An 18,420-nucleotide genomic window follows, 5' to 3' on the forward strand; every position below is an offset into this window, starting at 1 on the left:
TGCTTCGTTCTTTTACAATTATTGTTTTGGACTTTGTAAAGGGATTATATACACGTGTACATTTGAAGTACTTGTCAATCATATTGTCTTTCGATATCTCTGTGCCAGATTATGGGCTGATAATTCCATTTGCTTATACATATCGATAAATTGAAAAACTGTTTCTGAAAATATCTTCTCTTAAGATAGAAGTGGTTTTGTTATATAACTTTACAATGAGAGGTTTATTTACACTCTTTAATATGTACGTCTCGTTATTACGATCGAATTCTCGAAAACGAATGTAAGACTTAACAGATAATTATTGAAGTGGCACATCTTCATATCAAAATGAAAAAATTTCAAAAATCATGTTTAATTCACGGCCATTCTCTGCCTTTCAAATAATGGTGTGATATGCATACACCAAGCTGATGAATTGACCACAGAAAACATTGCACTCACTGAAATCAAAGGAATTCACTATGGACGACATTTTTGTGGATGCGTATATCAGATCAATTTATTCTTACAGCGAGTTACTGCTTTAAGAGGTAAAGAAGACGTTTAATGTTAACCGACTTGTCGTTCAATTTTTTTAATCAAAATTTGTGTAGGAGAGAACTTGGAGTCACGATTGTAGCTGGAACAAATGACTTAATATCAGGTGGAGTTCATTACACATCCCTTGAATTTATCGAGCATGAAAATCATCGAGGTCCTGGCGAGTTTAATGAAAAAATCCAACCGATCAATATCACATCACATTATGTTGGAGATGGTATAAAAGTTCAAGCATTTGAATGGGACGATTATCCTAGCGATTATCTGTAAGTATTCGCTTGAACCTTCTAGGATCTTGAATACAATTTTTATAATCCTCAATATTTCAAACGCTAAATGCAAAAATATGACCGTTTGGTCACCCGTGAAGGATTTCGATAGCTATTTGTGTACAAGTATTATATTTATAAAATCGAGACAGTCAACGCGCCGATATTTTCACATCTACAGCATTTGAAGATGTTGGATTTGAGTAGTAATCGAATTAAAACCATCGAAAACAGTTAATTCGAACACAATCATGAGCTGAAAAGTGTGCGCCTACATAACAACCAAATAAAGAGATTGGAATGTGGATTTCTTACGTCTTTTGCAGATAGAAGCTCAATTGGTATCTTTATAAACACATTGGAAAAAATCGAAATAATTTGCGCTGATGGGGATACAAACATCGATTTTGATATTCTCATTACACCCAAAGAAACAGAAACCCGTTTGCATTTGTCAGAAAGAACATTTCAATGGATTTTCACCAAACGTGACTTTATAACTATTCGTCATTTGAATTTATCGAGCAGCCGAATTGAGAATATTTCAGCATTGATGCAGGAGGCAAGTCCACTTCTTCAAACGCTTGACATATCAAATCATTTCATCGGAAATCTAACCGCGATTACTTTCGAAAAATTTACGACTTTAAAACAATTGTACCTCAAACGATCGAATTTACCAAATTTCGACTTCATCACATTTTATCATCTAAGAAATCTGGAAATTTTAGATATTTCGTACAATAATTTGAACACAGTTGATTTTTATCTATTTTTACGAAATTTTAAAAATTTAATTGAATTGAATTTGGAAGGGAATATTTTAACAGAAATCGAAAAATAATTTCTCCTGTGAAACTTGGTGAAATTTTTACTGCAGTGGCACGATTCATCCATCAATCAAACACACGTCGAAGGCGCTGATTGTGTGCAAGAAAACTCAATAATTTATGGAAGAATGAAAAACATTTCATTGGACAAAATAATTAAAAATATTTCAAATAGTCACTCAGTACATATTCGCTATTTATTGATATTTGTTGCTATCTTTGTATTTTTATTTCTGATTTGTTTATGTCTCTGTGTGCGAAAGTGTAAAAAAAGGCAATCAAGAAAATCTACAGGGCAGCGTGTTCTGTATAACTCTTCCTGTAGAAGAGTGTATAACTATAAACGATTGGCCATCATTTTTCATAAGGCTGAATTGTAATACGATGTGTTAATTTATGTTGCTAACACAACAAAGAGAGGATAAACAAAATCTCTTAAATATGTAGTTGCTCAGTGGAATAACAGGAATAGTGACATTAAATACGAAACTTCACAAAACAAAAAGTGAAAGATTCAATGTTAGTTTGATATTGTAACTTTAATTGTAATAATAAACATTTTAATGAAAATAATAAAAATGTAGTAAGAAATGAATTTTCGCTGTTGGATCAACTGTTCATATGTTGAAATCTTTGAGTTGTCATGTTTTTTTTCTCGTCTAAACTTAATTCTATTCGCAATTCTTTTGCATATATTTTTAAATGAATGAATCAATTTGGTGAATATGTCAATATGAGAGGTTTGTTGAATACTACAAAAATAAGACAATTTTAATGAAATCGAAACACATTGGTGTTTCACAAATATGAATACTTTTCAAAAGTATAGTAAGTTTCTTGTGGTTCCTCCTTAATTTGGATTGTGTTGATGTTTCCAGTGCAGCGTTCACACGTGCATCCATCACTGTTGTCGGTTTTGTAGTCAAATGCTATGACTGATTGATGTTTCGCTTGGATTTGTTGCGGTACATTGAAGCCAGTCGTCGTACGGCAGCCTGTTACTACCATTCTCATTGCGCCATTCCGTCTCTTCAATATTTTCACCAGCAAGTTGAATTCTTTTTGTCCGATTTGCATGTTTCGTACACCGTCTAGTCGGAGAAATGTCAACTTTCCAGCAAAATGAATCATTTTTGAAACGCCATCCCACGTGATATTTTGCAAATCGTTGAATTTCAGATCAAGTTGCATCTGTTCAAGCAAGGGCATTTTAGTTCCAATCGAAATCAAATCGTTGTCCGAAATTTCTTGAACCGAATCCAAAACCAAAAATCGTAAAGTGTTTATCTTGCAAATGCTTTGTAAATCGGTGCTTTCGATTTCAAACGATTCCAATCTCAAGCATTCAACGGCGACCTTTTTCTTTGAAAATGCATCGGCCAGCCGACCAACATATTCACAGTAATCAAAGCCTTTGGCAATCAACGTTAGTTTCTTCAACGCTTTCAAATTGGCCAATTTGATCAGACTTTCGGCACTTTGTTCATTCGGTAATTTCCAAATCAATCCGGGTCCAATGTACAGTTCTTTGACATTTCGGGCGCACCGAACAACATTTTCAATGACTTCATCGTCTGGCAGAGTCATGATGTCCAAACAATGGATTTGTGGATTGAGTTCCAATAATCGCCATAGGTACTCGGACTTCCATCGGCTTCCGCAGTCAAATTGAAGTGTTCGCAAATTCGGGAATGTGCATTTTGGAATGTTGTAGTATTTGTCGACGTCAATATGCAGTACATTGAGTTTGGTACAAATGGAAAATAGTCGGTCGCTGTCGCCCACAAATGTGCAGTTTTCCACCAGTAAGTTGTTCAATCGTGGAAAGATTGGTTTGAATGCGTCACAGTCAATTTTCATCATTGACAGTAACAAACCTTCCAATTGAGTGCAGTACTTCGCAATTATATCGACATCGGTGCGAGCAAGTATGGTTTCGCTTATGTCGAACGACTTGATCAAATGACCGAATTTACGCATTGAGCGACGGAATAGCAAACGATCCAATCCGTAGATTTTGTATTTTTCAAACTTCTGGCCAAATACGGTTGCGGCGAGTGCTCTGAATCGCTTACAAACCTCAGCCATTGCACATAGATCCTTGAGATCCAAATGTTGGAACATATTCAACAACACGTCATCCTTCAACCGCATCAAATCACTGTTGTCACGTTCAGGTGCTTCAGTTATCACAGTAACTATTTTAAACGCTGCATTGGGTGCCATTAGCTCTTTTGATTTGCCTTTGGACTTTTTCAATGCCAATTTTCGCTTCTTCGGTGGATTGCAATCGACCGATTCGTGGTCAGGCGGCTCAATTTTCACGGCAACCATGTCAAACGAGATTTTTTGTGGCAATTCCCCGGAATTTTCGTTGAAATGTGCCACCCATTTTCGTTTCTTTCCCAGATTGTAATTAACCGGTACAATCGACGATCTTCTTCGCAATCGTTTGGTTATGGATTTTTCACAGTCAGCCATTTTGTTTCAAATTCTTCACATTTGATTCGAGATTTTTCTATTAAGAGACGAAAAAAATATATTTGTCCCCATGAGCCACAGAATGCATGATAAAATTAAAAAATAAAAGGATGGAAAACACTTACAAGTTAAATGTATGCCAATCACATGGAATTGCGTCGACAACGGTATAAATTTTATGATCAAAATATTCTTTCTTGATTTTATGCGCGCTTCATTCGCCACGAAGTCCAAAGCTTGAATGCAACCAGAACGTGTTGGGTGTTCTCGTTTGAATTTGACACATCGCCACAATAAGCAAGAGAATGTTCGAAGCTTGTATTTTCGACAGCCACCAATAGGGGGTCAAAATGTTCATTTGAAGAATGAATGACGTTTCTTGTGTATTCAAAGACACAACATAATTTCATCAAAACATCCTCTCATTTGGTCAATATTTTTCCCAAACAAATGAGTCACATATTGTGCATATGAACAAACACTTGTTGATTCGGTGTGTGCATTGTTGGTGGTATTGATTACAGCAGTTGAATGTCATTCAAAGTAATGTCGAATTGCACAAGTCATACGCTAAATTTGCGCAATTACTTACAAGCGGTTCCATGGTGTAGTGGTTAGCACTCTGGACTCTGAACTCACATGAGAATCGAGAGGAATCCAGCAACCCGAGTTCAAATCTCGGTGGAACCTAGTTGATCAATTTTTTTTTTTCTTTTTTTTTGTAATTTTTTTTCCATTTTCAATTTTAGATTGACTTTTAGTAAACGGCGATATTTTCCTTCATTTCATTTTAAAATTAATAAAATATGTTGATTTATAAAAGTTTTCGAATGTGTTCACAAACACGACCGCAAGTTTTTTCCGTGGATGGAGACGGTCTTGAATATTTCGTTGTATGTAATTTTTTATTCGCATTTATCGTATGCCAAAAAATGAAACAGGAATTAATTTGAATCGGTAATGTTCAGCAATTATCGCTAATTTCATTGAACAATTAGTAAACATTTTTGTTTTTATTTCTTACCAAATTAAACATTTATATCGAAAAAAGGGAAATTGAGAAAAAAGGATATCAATAAAAAAATACACATGAAGTCATGAAATTGAGAAATATTTCGATAAATTAATTCTACTTTGACTTAGAAAGTGCTGAACAATTATCAAATTGAGAAATGGTTGAGAAAAATATAGATAAGAAGTGAAAGTATGGCAAAAAATGTTGGAAAAAATGAGAGGAAAAAAAAATTCAGGTTCTACCGAGATTTGAACTCAGATCGCTGGATTCAAAGTCCAGAGTGCTAACCATTACACCATAGAACCGCTTGATGAACTGTGCGCAAAGTGCACACTTGACATTCCGTCCGCCGCATTTGTATTACATATAAAAACATTTGCATGAAGACGTTAGCTGACTGAGCATAAAAAACAAAAACATTTTCATAATTTTGGAAAGTCGTTTGCTATCAAGGCACATGAGAAATGGTGAATATATGTGAACGGTATCAAAACAAAAGAGAACAAAAGCATGAAACAACAAATGGCATAAATATTTAAACTTCAATTAAATGAAATCATTCAAAGTGAAAATTAGTTCATTTGAGAATCTCATATCACTAAGTTCAAAGGCCAGAGTACTAACCATTACATCGCTTGGTATTTGGTGTACAATTATGACACTTGTGAGACTACAAACTATGTAAAGTTTTCGTATATTCATGCATTTACTATACAATCTCTTTTCACAAGGTGATGAAGCATGTGGGTGAAGTTTTAGTTGAAAGGCATTCAAATTCTGTTTAATTCGATGATTATCATAGGTTTGTGGAAGAATATTTGCTTAAAATATTGTTCATGTCATAGTTGAACAAAAAAAAAATATATACAAAAATTGTAAATTTCGTATGATTTGTTTTTGCAATAATCAATCCAAACCGGGAGATAAGACGTGTCAACTTGTACTTTCTAGACAACAACATGTCACGTGGCTGCTAAAACTAGTTTTTTTTTTCTTTCTTGAATGATGGTAAATTTCATGGGCTCCAGTGTAAACTGATCTCGTGGTGTATTGGTTTACACTACGGTCTTTGAAAACCACTGAAATTTTAATCCAAGTTCGAATCTTAGTAGAACCAAAATTACTTTTTATCTCTAAATTTTATTTTATTTCATTGAAATATTTTTCGATTATTTTCATAATTTCATCAATTAGTTTCATAAAAGGGCAGAAAACAAATTTAAATCGATAAGATGAGTACGTATAAGAAATGTTCAGAGTGGAAATTTTTTATATTTTCACCATTGAAATGTACATTTTTTCTTCAATATTAACAGAACCGCCATTTCCACTATAGAAATCTTCAACCGAGTTCGAAGAATCTTTCCTTTCATTATAATTTTCAAGAGTATAGTAAGTCTCAAGTTAAATTCCAAAAATAGCTTTAGTACGAGATTATATGCAATCATTACGTAAAAGTAATATTTATAGAAAACTGATCACGTTAAGTCACCATTTGTGCGAAACATTTCATAGATTTCACAAAGAAAGAATCTAAAGTTCTATTTCTTTTGCTGCCAGCTAAGGAGCTCTTTTGCAATGTGTTTTCCTCGTAAACTCATTCTAGAAACACCTAAGATAAAAATAACCGTAAAAATAAAAGTGGATGGTGGAAAACTTCCCATTTAAAGTGAATTATGATTGATTGTAAGGAAATATTAAAAACTGTGTGCTTAATTAGCAACTTTCGTTTTTTTCTTCTGTCGCTGAATCTGCTCGTGTCGTCTTGAGTGAAGGTCAAGTGTGTTGCATTTTATAAATGGAAAATATTCAGCGTGAAAATGCATATTGTTGACAAATGATGCGCATGTCTTGCATTTATCCACCGCTAAGCAACGAGTGCACAGCACGGTATATTTCCACGTAATTGTGCAACATGTTAAGTGTATTGGTAATATCCATATGTAAACACACACCACCACATATTTTAGGGTGAAGGTCATCTATACAATTCGGGCGTAAAATTATTCAAGCCGATGATGGGTTTTTGCATCTCGTGCATGAAGCTGCTTCATTTGTCGATGCTTCGCATCGCTTGCCGGTCATATTTATCACAACAATCTTCAAATGTGTTCTTCAAGAAATTGATTAATTTTGGATTCAAATGTAACTAAAATTGCATAAAGTACCATTGTTAAAGTGAATTTTCGTGGCAGAGCTCGCATCATTCGAGTTAGAATGAAACACATGGTATGTATACATTTTACAATTTTAAACGAAAGAAAATGAATACAAATAATAAAAAATTGATTACATAATTGTCGGTTAGTTTTCCATTGAAATTACATTTCAGTTATGAAAATTGAGTTTAATTTTCTAATAAAATGATTACTCAAAGAAAGTCGTCATCCAAATCAAATGCAATCAGCAAAAATATTATCAAATTATTGTGTTTTTCACGTCATTTAAATAAACGTGCGTTTTTTCCTCTTTGTTTTTGTTGATCAAAATAGTTAGTTAAATGAAAAAAAAATGTTGTAATCTTTTCAATTAAGTGAAAACCGGCCGGCGGTCACTTTGATAATAATTGCCAGAATTACAGCCGAGAAGTCATCCGACAATGAGTTGAAATTATTTTTGATTATATCCTGAACCAAATTTGGAAGACGTTTTTGATAATTTGATATCATCGGCACCAGTCAATCCGGTTTAGATAAGTGTGTTAGCCCAATTTCTTAATTCACCGTCAGACGTGATCGTTTACATGTTTTGTTCTACACAACAAACCAATTAAATTTCGATCGTCGTCTTTTTGGAATTATTGAAAATGACTTTGGCCAATAGAGAATCGAGATCAACTGTTTTCACGAAGCAGCTGAGAAAAACATCGACGCTCTTTATCAACTACACGAACAATATGCATGCCATTCGTCGAGTTCAAAATTCCAGTGAAGCTCCACAATACTGCTTCAAGGCTAGTGCTCTCTCGATGCACTTTCAGCGCGCGATAACACAAATCAATTTTATTTTACAATATGGTGTTTAAATATAGTGTGTTAATGACAAATCTGAATTAATCAATGATTATAATCGAATTCATGTGGAGCAGAAATAATATAAACTTGAACTAAGGGAAGTGTATTTCCTTTATTTTTTCGACAGTGAGATTGATTTGTGCAAAATTTGCAATTTTAAGGATTTGATGAGGTTAAGCGAATCAATGTACTATCTTTTACTATCACAATCTGAAGGGTATTCTCAAATTTTAATTGAATTCAATTGAACTTACAGCTGATAAACGAGTACAAAGTGTTGTTCCTCCAAAATCATTTTCATTTTTATTTCATGAATTCTTTCAATATCTTTGACTTTTGGACTGCCGAATGTAACCAGTCCAGATGTTGGAAACAGTGAATGTTTTTTTTTTATAAAAATAAATCTTAAAATCATTACTCAAATATAAATGACGCGCACCACAGTGCACGCATTTCTCTCTAATATGGAGCAAAATTCAACAAAAAAAATATCACAATTCATCATGCATGCTTATCAGAAGACTTACAAGTTCATATCTAAAAAGAAGTACGCGTAATACTTGCACTTTGTATTGTTAGTCAATTCTAAAAAGGCGACGACAAAAATACGGCAAACACATCGACAAGTTGAATTGTTTTTAGTTGTTCAATAATGATGAAAATAATTTATAAATCGATTGTACTCGTCTTATCACAAGAGCATTGTTTGCTTCGTGCCGATAATGTATAATATTATGATCAATGTGTGGTGATTTATAGTCCAGAAAACGTTCCGTTATAAACAAGCATATTTGAACAAAACAAAAAACAGTCCAAGCCAAAATGCCTTCGTTTTTTTTTTTGCTGTTGTTGTTGATGTGTACGACAATCATAATATTATCAAAGCGATTAATAATAACGCATGTAACATATGAGTAATAATAACAGAAACAGAGTTCGTGGCCAATGGTCGTTGTGTGCATTTAATTTGAATATTGCTCTTTATTCGTCTTTATTTTGTTGCGTCATTACAGCAAACAGTACATTCAAATTGGCCAGCACAGTTTTTACTGCGCTTTGTTTTCCATTGCGATACAATTCAATTGCGAATAGTACATATGTTGACCACACACAAACACAATTTTGTGAATCACAACATTGTTTTAACCATGTGGCTTCGTTCATTCTCACCTGTTGCTTGGGCTTTCTCGAACGCACGCGTTATAAACAATACGTTTTGCTTTTGGAATCATCCTCGCAATCAAACTTAAGTTCAAATTCCGTTCATACAACGACTACAGCGAAAGCAGCGAGATAGTAGCATTAAATTTGTTTGTGTTTGTGCATTTGGTTCTTCGGACATTCCGTTTAATCAGTTTCCATTTTTGTTTGTACTATATAATCCATTTCAACTTGACGAAGTAATAAATTTCATATCAGTTAATGATTTTGAAGCAGTCGATCGTTAGACACTGTTAGTACTGGTCAAGTGACATTCAAGTGAATTTTAGTTTTCTTTTAACAAGTAATATATTTTATTGTGATTTGATTTAATGTGAAATTTTGAAATTTAAAAAGATTTTTCGCGTGAATTGGTTCAGATTTTCTAACTAGGAGACAGTTTTAGAATAATTATGTAGTTTTTATTTAAATTTAGCCGCTGATTTTTCAGTGCTTTTTATTCATTGGCCCCTTTTCGGACGGCTTTGATTAAAGTCCATTCGTTTAAATCGAATTCAATTCTGATAAGAGTGTCATTACCGTTTACCTAATTAAATCCGTTAATTTGTTTATTTTTTTCGTCGCACACCGTATTCAATATAAATAAATTCAATTGATTCTTTTGCATTATTTATTCCGATCGGAATAAATATTTTGAATGTCGATATTGAATTCAGTAAATTGTCCATGTGCGCAGTTCTCGTACATACGATCAAATGCAAACCACTATCTATTTTTAATAGTTTTAACGGTCTAAATTAACATTCAAATACTAAAATGCATATTTTCAAGGAAATTTGGGTGGTGCAAAACTAATGCCAAATTTATAAGGTAGATTTTGAACAAAAATCAGTTAAAGCATTATTCTCAATTGTCAGATGATAATTTTTTGCGATGATTTTAGTGAAAAAGTTTAGTTGTGTATTGAAAGAAAAAGGGCAGAGTTGTTATTGGTATTGGAAAAGTGCGGTCACTTATTTCATAAAATGTTTCAAGTTTTACACCTGAACATAAGAAAGAGCAATATTCATAAAAAATTGCTTCCTATAAAAGTTCTAGAAACGGCTTATTTTAATGAAAAATTCACATATTTTCTGAACAATTTTTCCAACAACTGTTATCAGCGTTCTAATACAAAAAAAAATGTCGTTTGGTATTTTTAGGTAAAGAATATATTGAGTAAATATGCCAGAGCCACCGTTTGTATTGGAAACCGGCCCAATGTCAGCCGAAACAAGAAAAATCGCTGAATCGGAATTAAATGAAACTCCGGAACGAGTTGAAGAAAGTGTTGCCGAGTTGCGTCGACTCTTACATGAAAACACCGATTTATACTACCAAGATGACGAGGAAACGCTTAAAATATTTTTACGTCCATGCCATTTCTACCCAGAAAGTGCTATCAAATTGGTGAGCATAGATTTTGTATTTTTCTTAAACTATCGTTTTTTCCGTCAAAATCAATGATAGATACGACAAATGTTATCGCAACATTTACTTAGTTCACATTTTTTTCACACTTAAAGTGATCATTATATTTGTTATTTTTTTCGTTATCGCGCTCGCCTGGAAAAGTAATTCAAATGTTTTGTTGATAGGGAGAGAGTGAAATATAAAAGTTTGAAGTAAATTCAATGTCTTGAGTAGTAGCGCACTTAAATTTATAACAACAATATAGCTTTTACGTAAATTCATCCAAATTATCACAGAATAGCAATGAACTCACTATCAGTTGCGATGAAAGAAGTTCACACACAAAATATTGAATTGTAAAACTTCATTAATTATAAAATGACATCCATTGATAAAGCAAAAATGGTTGAACAATTGTTAATAGTCAATATGTCTGTCGCGCGCAATCACATTTTTATATATGGCCACGCTCACGTTGTTCTTCGAATTGGCGAAAACAAATGAAATTAATTGCAGATATAAATTATGATCGTCATAGATACATTACGGTCATAGATTTCGCGGAACTGTGTGTTGAATTGAGGTCATACAATGTGACGTTTCCTAATTTTTCTATTGTTCCATTTATCTAATTTCGTCACATAAATTTTACGATAACATACACCTTTGACCTCAGAGAAGAAACACGTTTTCATTTTGAAACATCATCACTTTTGTTTTCAATTGAAGTTTCCGGAAAGAATAAGTTTTTCCTTTGTTTAATTAAAAATGTTTAAGGCCAAACAATAGCATCACGATTATTGATTGTACAATTGAAATATGAAAAAGAATTCATTTGTTTCGTTTATGCTTTACAGATGCGCCGAATAGCTGAATTTAAACGTGATTATGCAGACATACTAAAAAATTTAATGCCTGAAGATGAAAAATCTGCCTTTGTCGATAATGATGTGATCAATGTTTTGACGAATTTTGATCAAGGTAAGTGTAGCAGGGAAACGTTTTAATTTATCCGTTCACCATTTCAAATGCTTTATTTTTTTTTTTCATAAGACGGTCGCCGAGTTTTAGTTGTTCATTGTGGTAAAATTTGGGATCCAAAGAAAGTGACATCGGACCAACTATTCAGATTGTTCTACTTGATTCACGTTGCCGCTCTCGTTGAACAAAACACCCAAGTGCGTGGCGTTGTTGTTATCATGGATTTCGATGGATTGGGAATGTCACAAGTCCGAGCCTTGACTCCAGCATGGAGCAAACGTTTACTCACATTCATCCAAGACGCAATGCCTCTTCGCTTGAAAGAGGTGCATATGGTTAATCAGCCTTTCGTTTTCAATATGGTCTGGGCACTTTTCAAGCCATTCGTCAAAGAAAAACTATCGAAAAGAGTAAGTTCTTTTTAACTTCATATAAAATAAGCGAAAAGTAATAATTATATTCAATTTGTACCATTTTAGATGTTCTTCCATGGAAGCAACCGTAAATCATTGATGAAACACATTAATGGAGCTAATCTTCCGGCCAATTATGGTGGCGATTTGCCTGCGATCAATTACTCAGCCAAAGATTGGTATCCTTGCATCTCTGATCACCTTGAGTTCGTGGCCAAATACAATTCCTACGGTTTTGCCAGCTCAGATTAAACAATGTAAAACGTATGAGTCTAGCCCTATTTTTTTGAGAAGCGCCAATTATTTTTCAGTCCATCTTCAGTCTAAAGAATACTTTTTTCTCACATTCATTTTTATGTATCAGAAATCATCAGAATATGTAAATGAAAAGATGGTATTCTTTGATTGAGTATAATTTTAGTTTGTCTCATTTTACATTTATTTAATTCCAATGCAAATGATAAAAACGTACACACAAATAAGTCTGAATAAGAAATGTTGGAGTTAACAGCTCATACCACTTTAGGTACCATTTTATTTAAAACGATTTTAAATATTATATTTTTAATGGGAATGCGTTAAGTCAGAAATGAATGAATAAAATAAAACTCTATATTTTCTAGAAAATAAAACTCCTTGTTCATTTATTATGAGGAAAACTCTTACAAAATAAAGTGTACTAATACTTGCACTTTGTATTGTTAGTCAATTCTAAAAGAGCGACGATAAAAATACGGCACACAAATCGACAAGTTGAATTGTTTTTAGTTGTTCAATAATGATGAAAATAATATATAAATCGATTGTACTCGTCTTATCACAAGAGCATTTTTTCAATAACAACACAGATAGAGAATACTCTGGATATCTTGACCTGATATTTCACAGGCTGATTGTTAGGTATTTTGAATTGTTGTATTGAAACAGTAAACGATCATTTTGACACATCACCAAAAGTGATTCACACTGAGAGTTTGTATTTTTAAACGATTTTATTAGATTTTAAAAATTTAATATTTCAAATAGCGTACCGCTCTCAAGTCAAGTTACTTAAAAATGGATACCAACCCCTCTCGATTTCCGAGCAACCATTCAACCATATAATTTGAATATTGCTCTTTATTCGTCTTCATTTTGTAGCTTCAATAAAGCACATAGTACAATCATATTGGCCGGCATAAGAATTTCAATGCGTTTTGTTTTCCACTTCGATACAATTCAATTGCGAATAGTTCATACATATTAACCAGCTAGAATATTCGTGACCTCAAGAAATTTGTCAAAAAAAACTGCAACGTGCCCATACATTTTTTATTCCCATTTTTTATATATTATTACCATGGCTTCAATCACACCTGTTGCTTAGGCTTTCTTGAACACACACACATTGTGAACAATACATTTTGGAATCATCCACTCGAGTTCAAATTTCCTTCATACTTTTTCGTGCGCAATGAAAATAATAATCACAACGACAACAGCGAAAGCAACGAGATAAAAGCATTGAATTTGTTCGTGTTTGTGCATTTGGTTTTCGGACAAACCATTTAATCAGTTTCTTTTTTTTGGTACTCTATAGTCCATTTCAACTTGACGAAGTAATAAATTTCATATCATTTATTGATTTAAAAACAGTCGATCGTTAGACAGTGTCAGTACCGGTCATCTTACAGTATTCAAGTGACATCCAAGTGGATTTTAATTTTCTTTTAACAAGTAATATTAATTGTGGTTTTATTTAATGTGAAATTTTGAAATTTAATAAAGATTTTTTCGCGTGAATTTCATCAAATTTTCGAATTAAGAGACACTTTTAGATTTTTTTCGATTTTTCGGTACTTTTGATTCATTGGCCCCTTTTTGGATGGTTTTGATTAAAGTCCATTCATTTAAATCGAATTCAATTCTGATAAAAGTGTCATTACCGTTCACCTAATGAAATTCGTTGATTCATTTATTTATTTTTGACGTATTCAATATAAATAAATTCAATTGATTCTTTTGCATTATTTATTCCGATTGGAATAAATCGAATCCAGTAAATTGTGCATGTGCGCAGTTCTCGTACATTCATTCCACTATACGATCAATTCAAACAACGTGAATTCAAAGCACTGTCTATTTTTAATAGTTTTAACGTTTTAAATTAACATTGAAATACTGAAATGCATATTTTGAAGGAAATTCAGTTGCTGCTAAATTGAAGAAGCCAAATTGATATGGTGGAGCAAAAAAAACTGTGATAAAATGAAAAAATAAACAAATTCGGAGAAAAAAGGGGTTCAAATTATTTAAATGAATCACCGTTTTTAATGCAAGAAAATGTCGTTTGTTTTTTTAGGTGAAGCAAATATTCAGTATGTCAAAGCCACCATTTGTATTGGAAACCGGCCCAATGTCAGCCGAAACCAGAAAAATCGCTGAAGTGGAATTAAATGAAACTCCGGAACGAGTTGAAAAAAGTGTTGCCGAGTTGCGTCGACTCTTACATGAAAACACCGATTTATACTACCAAGATGATGAGGAAACGCTTAAAATATTTTTACGCCCATGTCATTTCTATCCAGAAAGTGCTATCAAATTGGTGAGCATAGATTTTGTATTTTTCTTAAACTATCGTTTTTTCCGTCAAAATCAATGATAGATACAACAAATGTTATCGCAACGTTTACTTAGTTATTTTTTTACACTTAAATGGCCAGGTGATCGATATAGTTGTTTTTTTTCGTTATCGCACTCGCCTGTAAAAGTAATTCAAACGTTTGGTTCATATGGAGAGAGTGAAAAATTTCAACAATTAATGAACTTGCGTGAAAAAATCTTGAGGTTTAAATTCAAAGTCAAGTACCGTCACACTTAAATTTATAACAATAATATAGGTTTTACGTAAATTCGTTACAATTATCACCTAATAGCAATGAACTCAGTATCACTTGCGATGAAAAAAGTTCACTCACAAAAAAATTAATTGTCAAACTTTATTAATTTAAACATTTTTCCATTTGTCTAATTTCGTCATATAATTTTGACGGTAACATATACCTTTGATCTCAGCCTGAGATTCTCAGGGACGAAGCTCGTTTTCATTTTAAATCGCCATCACCTTTGTTTTCAATGGGAAAGAATAAATTTTTCCTTTGTTTAGCATGTGTGTTTTGTCATTTTCGTTTCCCATTTTTAGGGTCAAGTGTGTAAACAACGATTTCACGATCATTGATAGTATGAATTGAAATATGAAAAAGAAATTATTGTTTTTGTTTATGTTTTGCAGATGCGTCGTATAGCTGAATTCAAACGTGATAATGCTGACGTACTAAAAAATTTAATGCCTGAAGATGAAAAAGATGCCTTTGTCAATAATGATTTGATCAATGTATTGACCAATTATGATCAAGGTAAGTGTGGCGTAACAGTTAGAATTATCAGTCTACAGTCAGTTCGCCATTTGATATGCTTTTTTTCATAAGACGGTCGCCGAGTTTTGGTTATTCATTGTGGTAAATTGTGGGATCCAAAGAGGGTGTCATCGGAACAGCTATTCAAATTGTTCTATTTGATACAAGTTGCTGGACTTGTTGAACAAAACAACCAAGTGCGTGGCGTTGTTGTTCTTATGGATTTTGATGGATTGGGAATGTCACAAGTCAGACACTTGACTCCAGCATGGGGCAAACGTTTACTCACATTCATCCAAGACGCAATGCCTCTTCGCTTGAAACAGGTGCACATGGTTAATCAGCCTTTCGTTTTCAATATGGTCTGGGCACTTTTCAAACCATTCGTCCAAGAAAAACTATCGAAAAGAGTAAGTTTTTTAACTTCATATAAAACAAGCGAAAGTAATATATTCCATTTGTACCATTTTAGATGTTCTTCCATGGAAGCAACCGTAAATCATTGATGAAACACATTAACGGAGCTAACCTTCCGGCCAATTATGGTGGCGATTTGCCTGCGATCAATTACTCAGCCAAAGATTGGTATCCTTGCATCTCTGACCACCTAGAGTTCATGGCCAAATACAATTCTTACGGTTTTGCCAACTCAAATTAAACAATGCATGGCTTTAAACAAGCAACAATCCCTTTGCCAGTTCATATTAAGTTTGGAAAATAATTTTTTAAATTCAATTATGATTTTTGCTGTTAATAATGAGAAGAAACTCTGTATCTTCTAAAGTATGAAATTGCAATTGTTGTATAAATTGAAAGCATATTTCCTACGAATTTTTTATGCGATTCGTAAAGAAAACCATGCCGCCAAAATCACTTAAAAAATCATCAGAAAATAGATGTAAAGAGATCATTCTTTGATTCAGTATAACTTTAATTTGTCTCATATTACCTTTATTTAATTCCAATGCAAATGATAAAAATGTACACACAAATAAGTCTAAATAAGAACCTAATTCATACACTTAAGAATTCATTTTATAAAAATGTTAGTTTTTTAATGCGAATAAACATACGTCCTCAGCAGGGGCCCCTGACGAAGTGTTACCCCTTAAAAATGTTCAAAGAATTCTTTCAATTTGCTAGGGATTTTCGCCAAAAAAGTGAAGAGCAAACAAAAGCGAAAAAAGTACACTTCATTTTTTGCTTACCCCTCTCGATTTTTTTCAATTACCCCCTTGAGGACGTATCTAGGGACGTATGCTAATAAATGAATGAACAAAATAAAACTCCTTGTTTATTTATTACAAGAAAACCCTTTCAAAATAAACTGTTTAATGAATAACTCACACAAACTCAAATTAGAATCGAGAAAGCGTCGAATACATAAGATATTGAAATATAATATTCGTATGAGATAATTTGTCTTTTGAAGAGAAAAAGTAAATAAAACATCTTGATTTGCATAACTGAAAAAAGTTCTTCGAAAGGTAGAAAAAAGTAACCAATATCAAAGCAGTAAATGAGATACACAAAACGAATACATTAAAATCCGTATTCAAAATGTGTTTGCAATCCCATCCATGAGTGGCGCTGTGTTCGGTCTATGTAATGCGCACTTCAATTCAAAAGGTCACCTCCACTGCTGACAACTGTATGAAAAAAACTATCCACCGTTCTATTCACACATTGCGAATAGCTTACTTATTCGCACGTACTCGCTTGTCCAGTTCACATCGTTGTTCAGAACATTCGCCGCAAAATAAACGAATAAAATTCATTTCATAAGATATTTTTCCAGTTTATTGTAAGTTAAATGCATTCAGTTAATTTTTATCTGTAAAATATCGTCAATCGCTATAAGTGTCATTGCTTAATAATTTCAAAAAATTAGATTTTATTCTTGTGCGTTTTACTTTGTGTCTGTGCTTTTTTCTCTGGTGATTTTTGTGCATGACAAAAATAAATTTTATTTTGCAAATGTTTTCAATTTGATTCATAATAATCATCAAAACATACCAATCGAATTTTTCTTTTGAATCAATTTTAATTTGTTTTCAAATTCAAAGATTTTTTTTCACTGTGAGTGATTGCATAACGATATATAATAAGCTTCTCACGCCTATATGTACGTAGATTCAATGCCGGTGTGTTAATATCGTTTGGCTAACACAAATCAATTTTATTCCAATAGTTTCATGTGTCAAATAAGTTTTTTCTTCCGTATTTAAAAATGCGTATCTGAAAGCTCGGACGAATTTTCAAAAAAGACCGAAAAAGGCACCTATTGCATTACATGTTCAAATGTTTCATCAATATTATGCAATACGTCATTATGCCCTGATAGATATTATCAAATGTATATCGTTTACGTCCAGAATATTCCGGTGTGAATGTATAAAAATTAAATTCAATTAAAAACTTCCTGATTTCGGTTGAATTGTATTGTTCAATGGAATATTGCAGTTGTGTGTACGCATTATGTGAAGAAAAATCTGTATTTGTCGTTTTAACCTTGTCGAAGGTCAATTTGACAGGCAACACGTATTCGTGTGCTAGGCATGTCATTTTCAATCCAACCTTCAAGATACATACATTCGAACGTTCCTTGTGTAAGAAATACCGATAACAATCGCTGCGAATGCGTATTGACATTCACGTGATAAATTTTAAATCGAATTTCAACGATTTGACGATTATTATGCGAAAAATCTAAATTAAATAGGCGATACCTCTTTCAATTGTACACATGTGTTTATTTTATGTAATTTGCTGTTTTTTTTTCGTTATCAAAATATGACTCTGCACCATACACTTGTTTTCTCACTCTCTCTCTCTCTGTCTTTCGCAAGCTTAAGCAACTCTTCTT

General features: G+C 32.9%; 3 protein-coding genes and 2 non-coding genes across 7 annotated transcripts; 3 read left to right on the plus strand and 2 right to left on the minus strand.

Moving 5' to 3' along the window:
* Positions 1-2,248: 2,248 nt before the first annotated feature.
* On the minus strand, positions 2,249-4,574 carry LOC116349355. The gene is made up of 2 exons (XM_031780752.1): positions 4,249-4,574; positions 2,249-4,160 (listed from the first exon to the last, which is right to left on the minus strand). The coding sequence occupies exon 2, from the start codon at positions 4,121-4,123 to the stop codon at positions 2,441-2,443; it is 1,683 nt and encodes a 560-aa protein (XP_031636612.1). The 5' UTR covers positions 4,124-4,160; positions 4,249-4,574; the 3' UTR covers positions 2,249-2,440.
* Positions 4,575-4,719: 145 nt separating this feature from the next.
* Trnaq-cug lies at positions 4,720-4,813 on the plus strand. Its single transcript has 2 exons — positions 4,720-4,756; positions 4,779-4,813. It is a non-coding gene; the product is annotated as a tRNA-Gln (tRNA).
* Positions 4,814-5,371: 558 nt separating this feature from the next.
* Trnaq-uug lies at positions 5,372-5,443 on the minus strand. Its single transcript has one exon. It is a non-coding gene; the product is annotated as a tRNA-Gln (tRNA).
* A 1,830-nt stretch (positions 5,444-7,273) lies between these two features.
* Positions 7,274-12,791, plus strand: LOC116349361 (clavesin-2-like). Of its 3 annotated transcripts, none has more exons than XM_031780761.1 (5): positions 7,274-7,367; positions 10,516-10,762; positions 11,623-11,746; positions 11,819-12,156; positions 12,226-12,791. In XM_031780761.1, exons 2-5 carry the CDS (start codon positions 10,538-10,540, stop codon positions 12,409-12,411), a joined length of 873 nt encoding a protein of 290 aa, XP_031636621.1. In that variant the 5' UTR covers positions 7,274-7,367; positions 10,516-10,537; the 3' UTR covers positions 12,412-12,791. The 3 variants fall into 3 exon arrangements, with proteins under 3 accessions (XP_031636621.1, XP_031636619.1, XP_031636620.1); XM_031780759.1 differs by lacking the exon at positions 7,274-7,367 and adding an exon at positions 9,528-9,656; XM_031780760.1 differs by lacking the exon at positions 7,274-7,367 and adding an exon at positions 10,067-10,183.
* A 970-nt stretch (positions 12,792-13,761) lies between these two features.
* LOC116349324 (clavesin-2-like) lies at positions 13,762-16,840 on the plus strand. The gene is made up of 5 exons (XM_031780711.1): positions 13,762-13,875; positions 14,501-14,743; positions 15,431-15,554; positions 15,627-15,964; positions 16,027-16,840. Exons 2-5 carry the CDS (start codon positions 14,519-14,521, stop codon positions 16,210-16,212), a joined length of 873 nt encoding a protein of 290 aa, XP_031636571.1. The 5' UTR covers positions 13,762-13,875; positions 14,501-14,518; the 3' UTR covers positions 16,213-16,840.
* The last annotated feature ends 1,580 nt before the right edge of the window (positions 16,841-18,420 follow it).

This window comes from Contarinia nasturtii, unplaced genomic scaffold, assembly GCF_009176525.2.
Source record: "Contarinia nasturtii isolate CC-2019 unplaced genomic scaffold, AAFC_CNas_1.1 Cnas_scaffold_2861, whole genome shotgun sequence".
NCBI classification, from domain to species: domain Eukaryota; kingdom Metazoa; phylum Arthropoda; class Insecta; order Diptera; family Cecidomyiidae; genus Contarinia; species Contarinia nasturtii.

What these genes read in the sequence shown, in the direction of transcription:
- LOC116349355 (XM_031780752.1), bottom strand. Translation starts at nt 4,123, where the DNA reads ATGGCTGACTGTGAAAAATCCATAACCAAACGATTGCGAAGAAGATCG.
- LOC116349361 (XM_031780761.1), top strand. Translation starts at nt 10,538, where the DNA reads ATGCCAGAGCCACCGTTTGTATTGGAAACCGGCCCAATGTCAGCCGAA. An exon ending in CAGAAAGTGCTATCAAATTG is followed by an intron (nt 10,763 to 11,622) that starts GTGAGCATAGAT and finishes TATGCTTTACAG; the next exon opens with ATGCGCCGAATAGCTGAATT. An exon ending in AAGAAAAACTATCGAAAAGA is followed by an intron (nt 12,157 to 12,225) that starts GTAAGTTCTTTT and finishes GTACCATTTTAG; the next exon opens with ATGTTCTTCCATGGAAGCAA.
- LOC116349324 (XM_031780711.1), top strand. Translation starts at nt 14,519, where the DNA reads ATGTCAAAGCCACCATTTGTATTGGAAACCGGCCCAATGTCAGCCGAA. An exon ending in CAGAAAGTGCTATCAAATTG is followed by an intron (nt 14,744 to 15,430) that starts GTGAGCATAGAT and finishes TATGTTTTGCAG; the next exon opens with ATGCGTCGTATAGCTGAATT. An exon ending in ATTGACCAATTATGATCAAG is followed by an intron (nt 15,555 to 15,626) that starts GTAAGTGTGGCG and finishes TTTTTTCATAAG; the next exon opens with ACGGTCGCCGAGTTTTGGTT.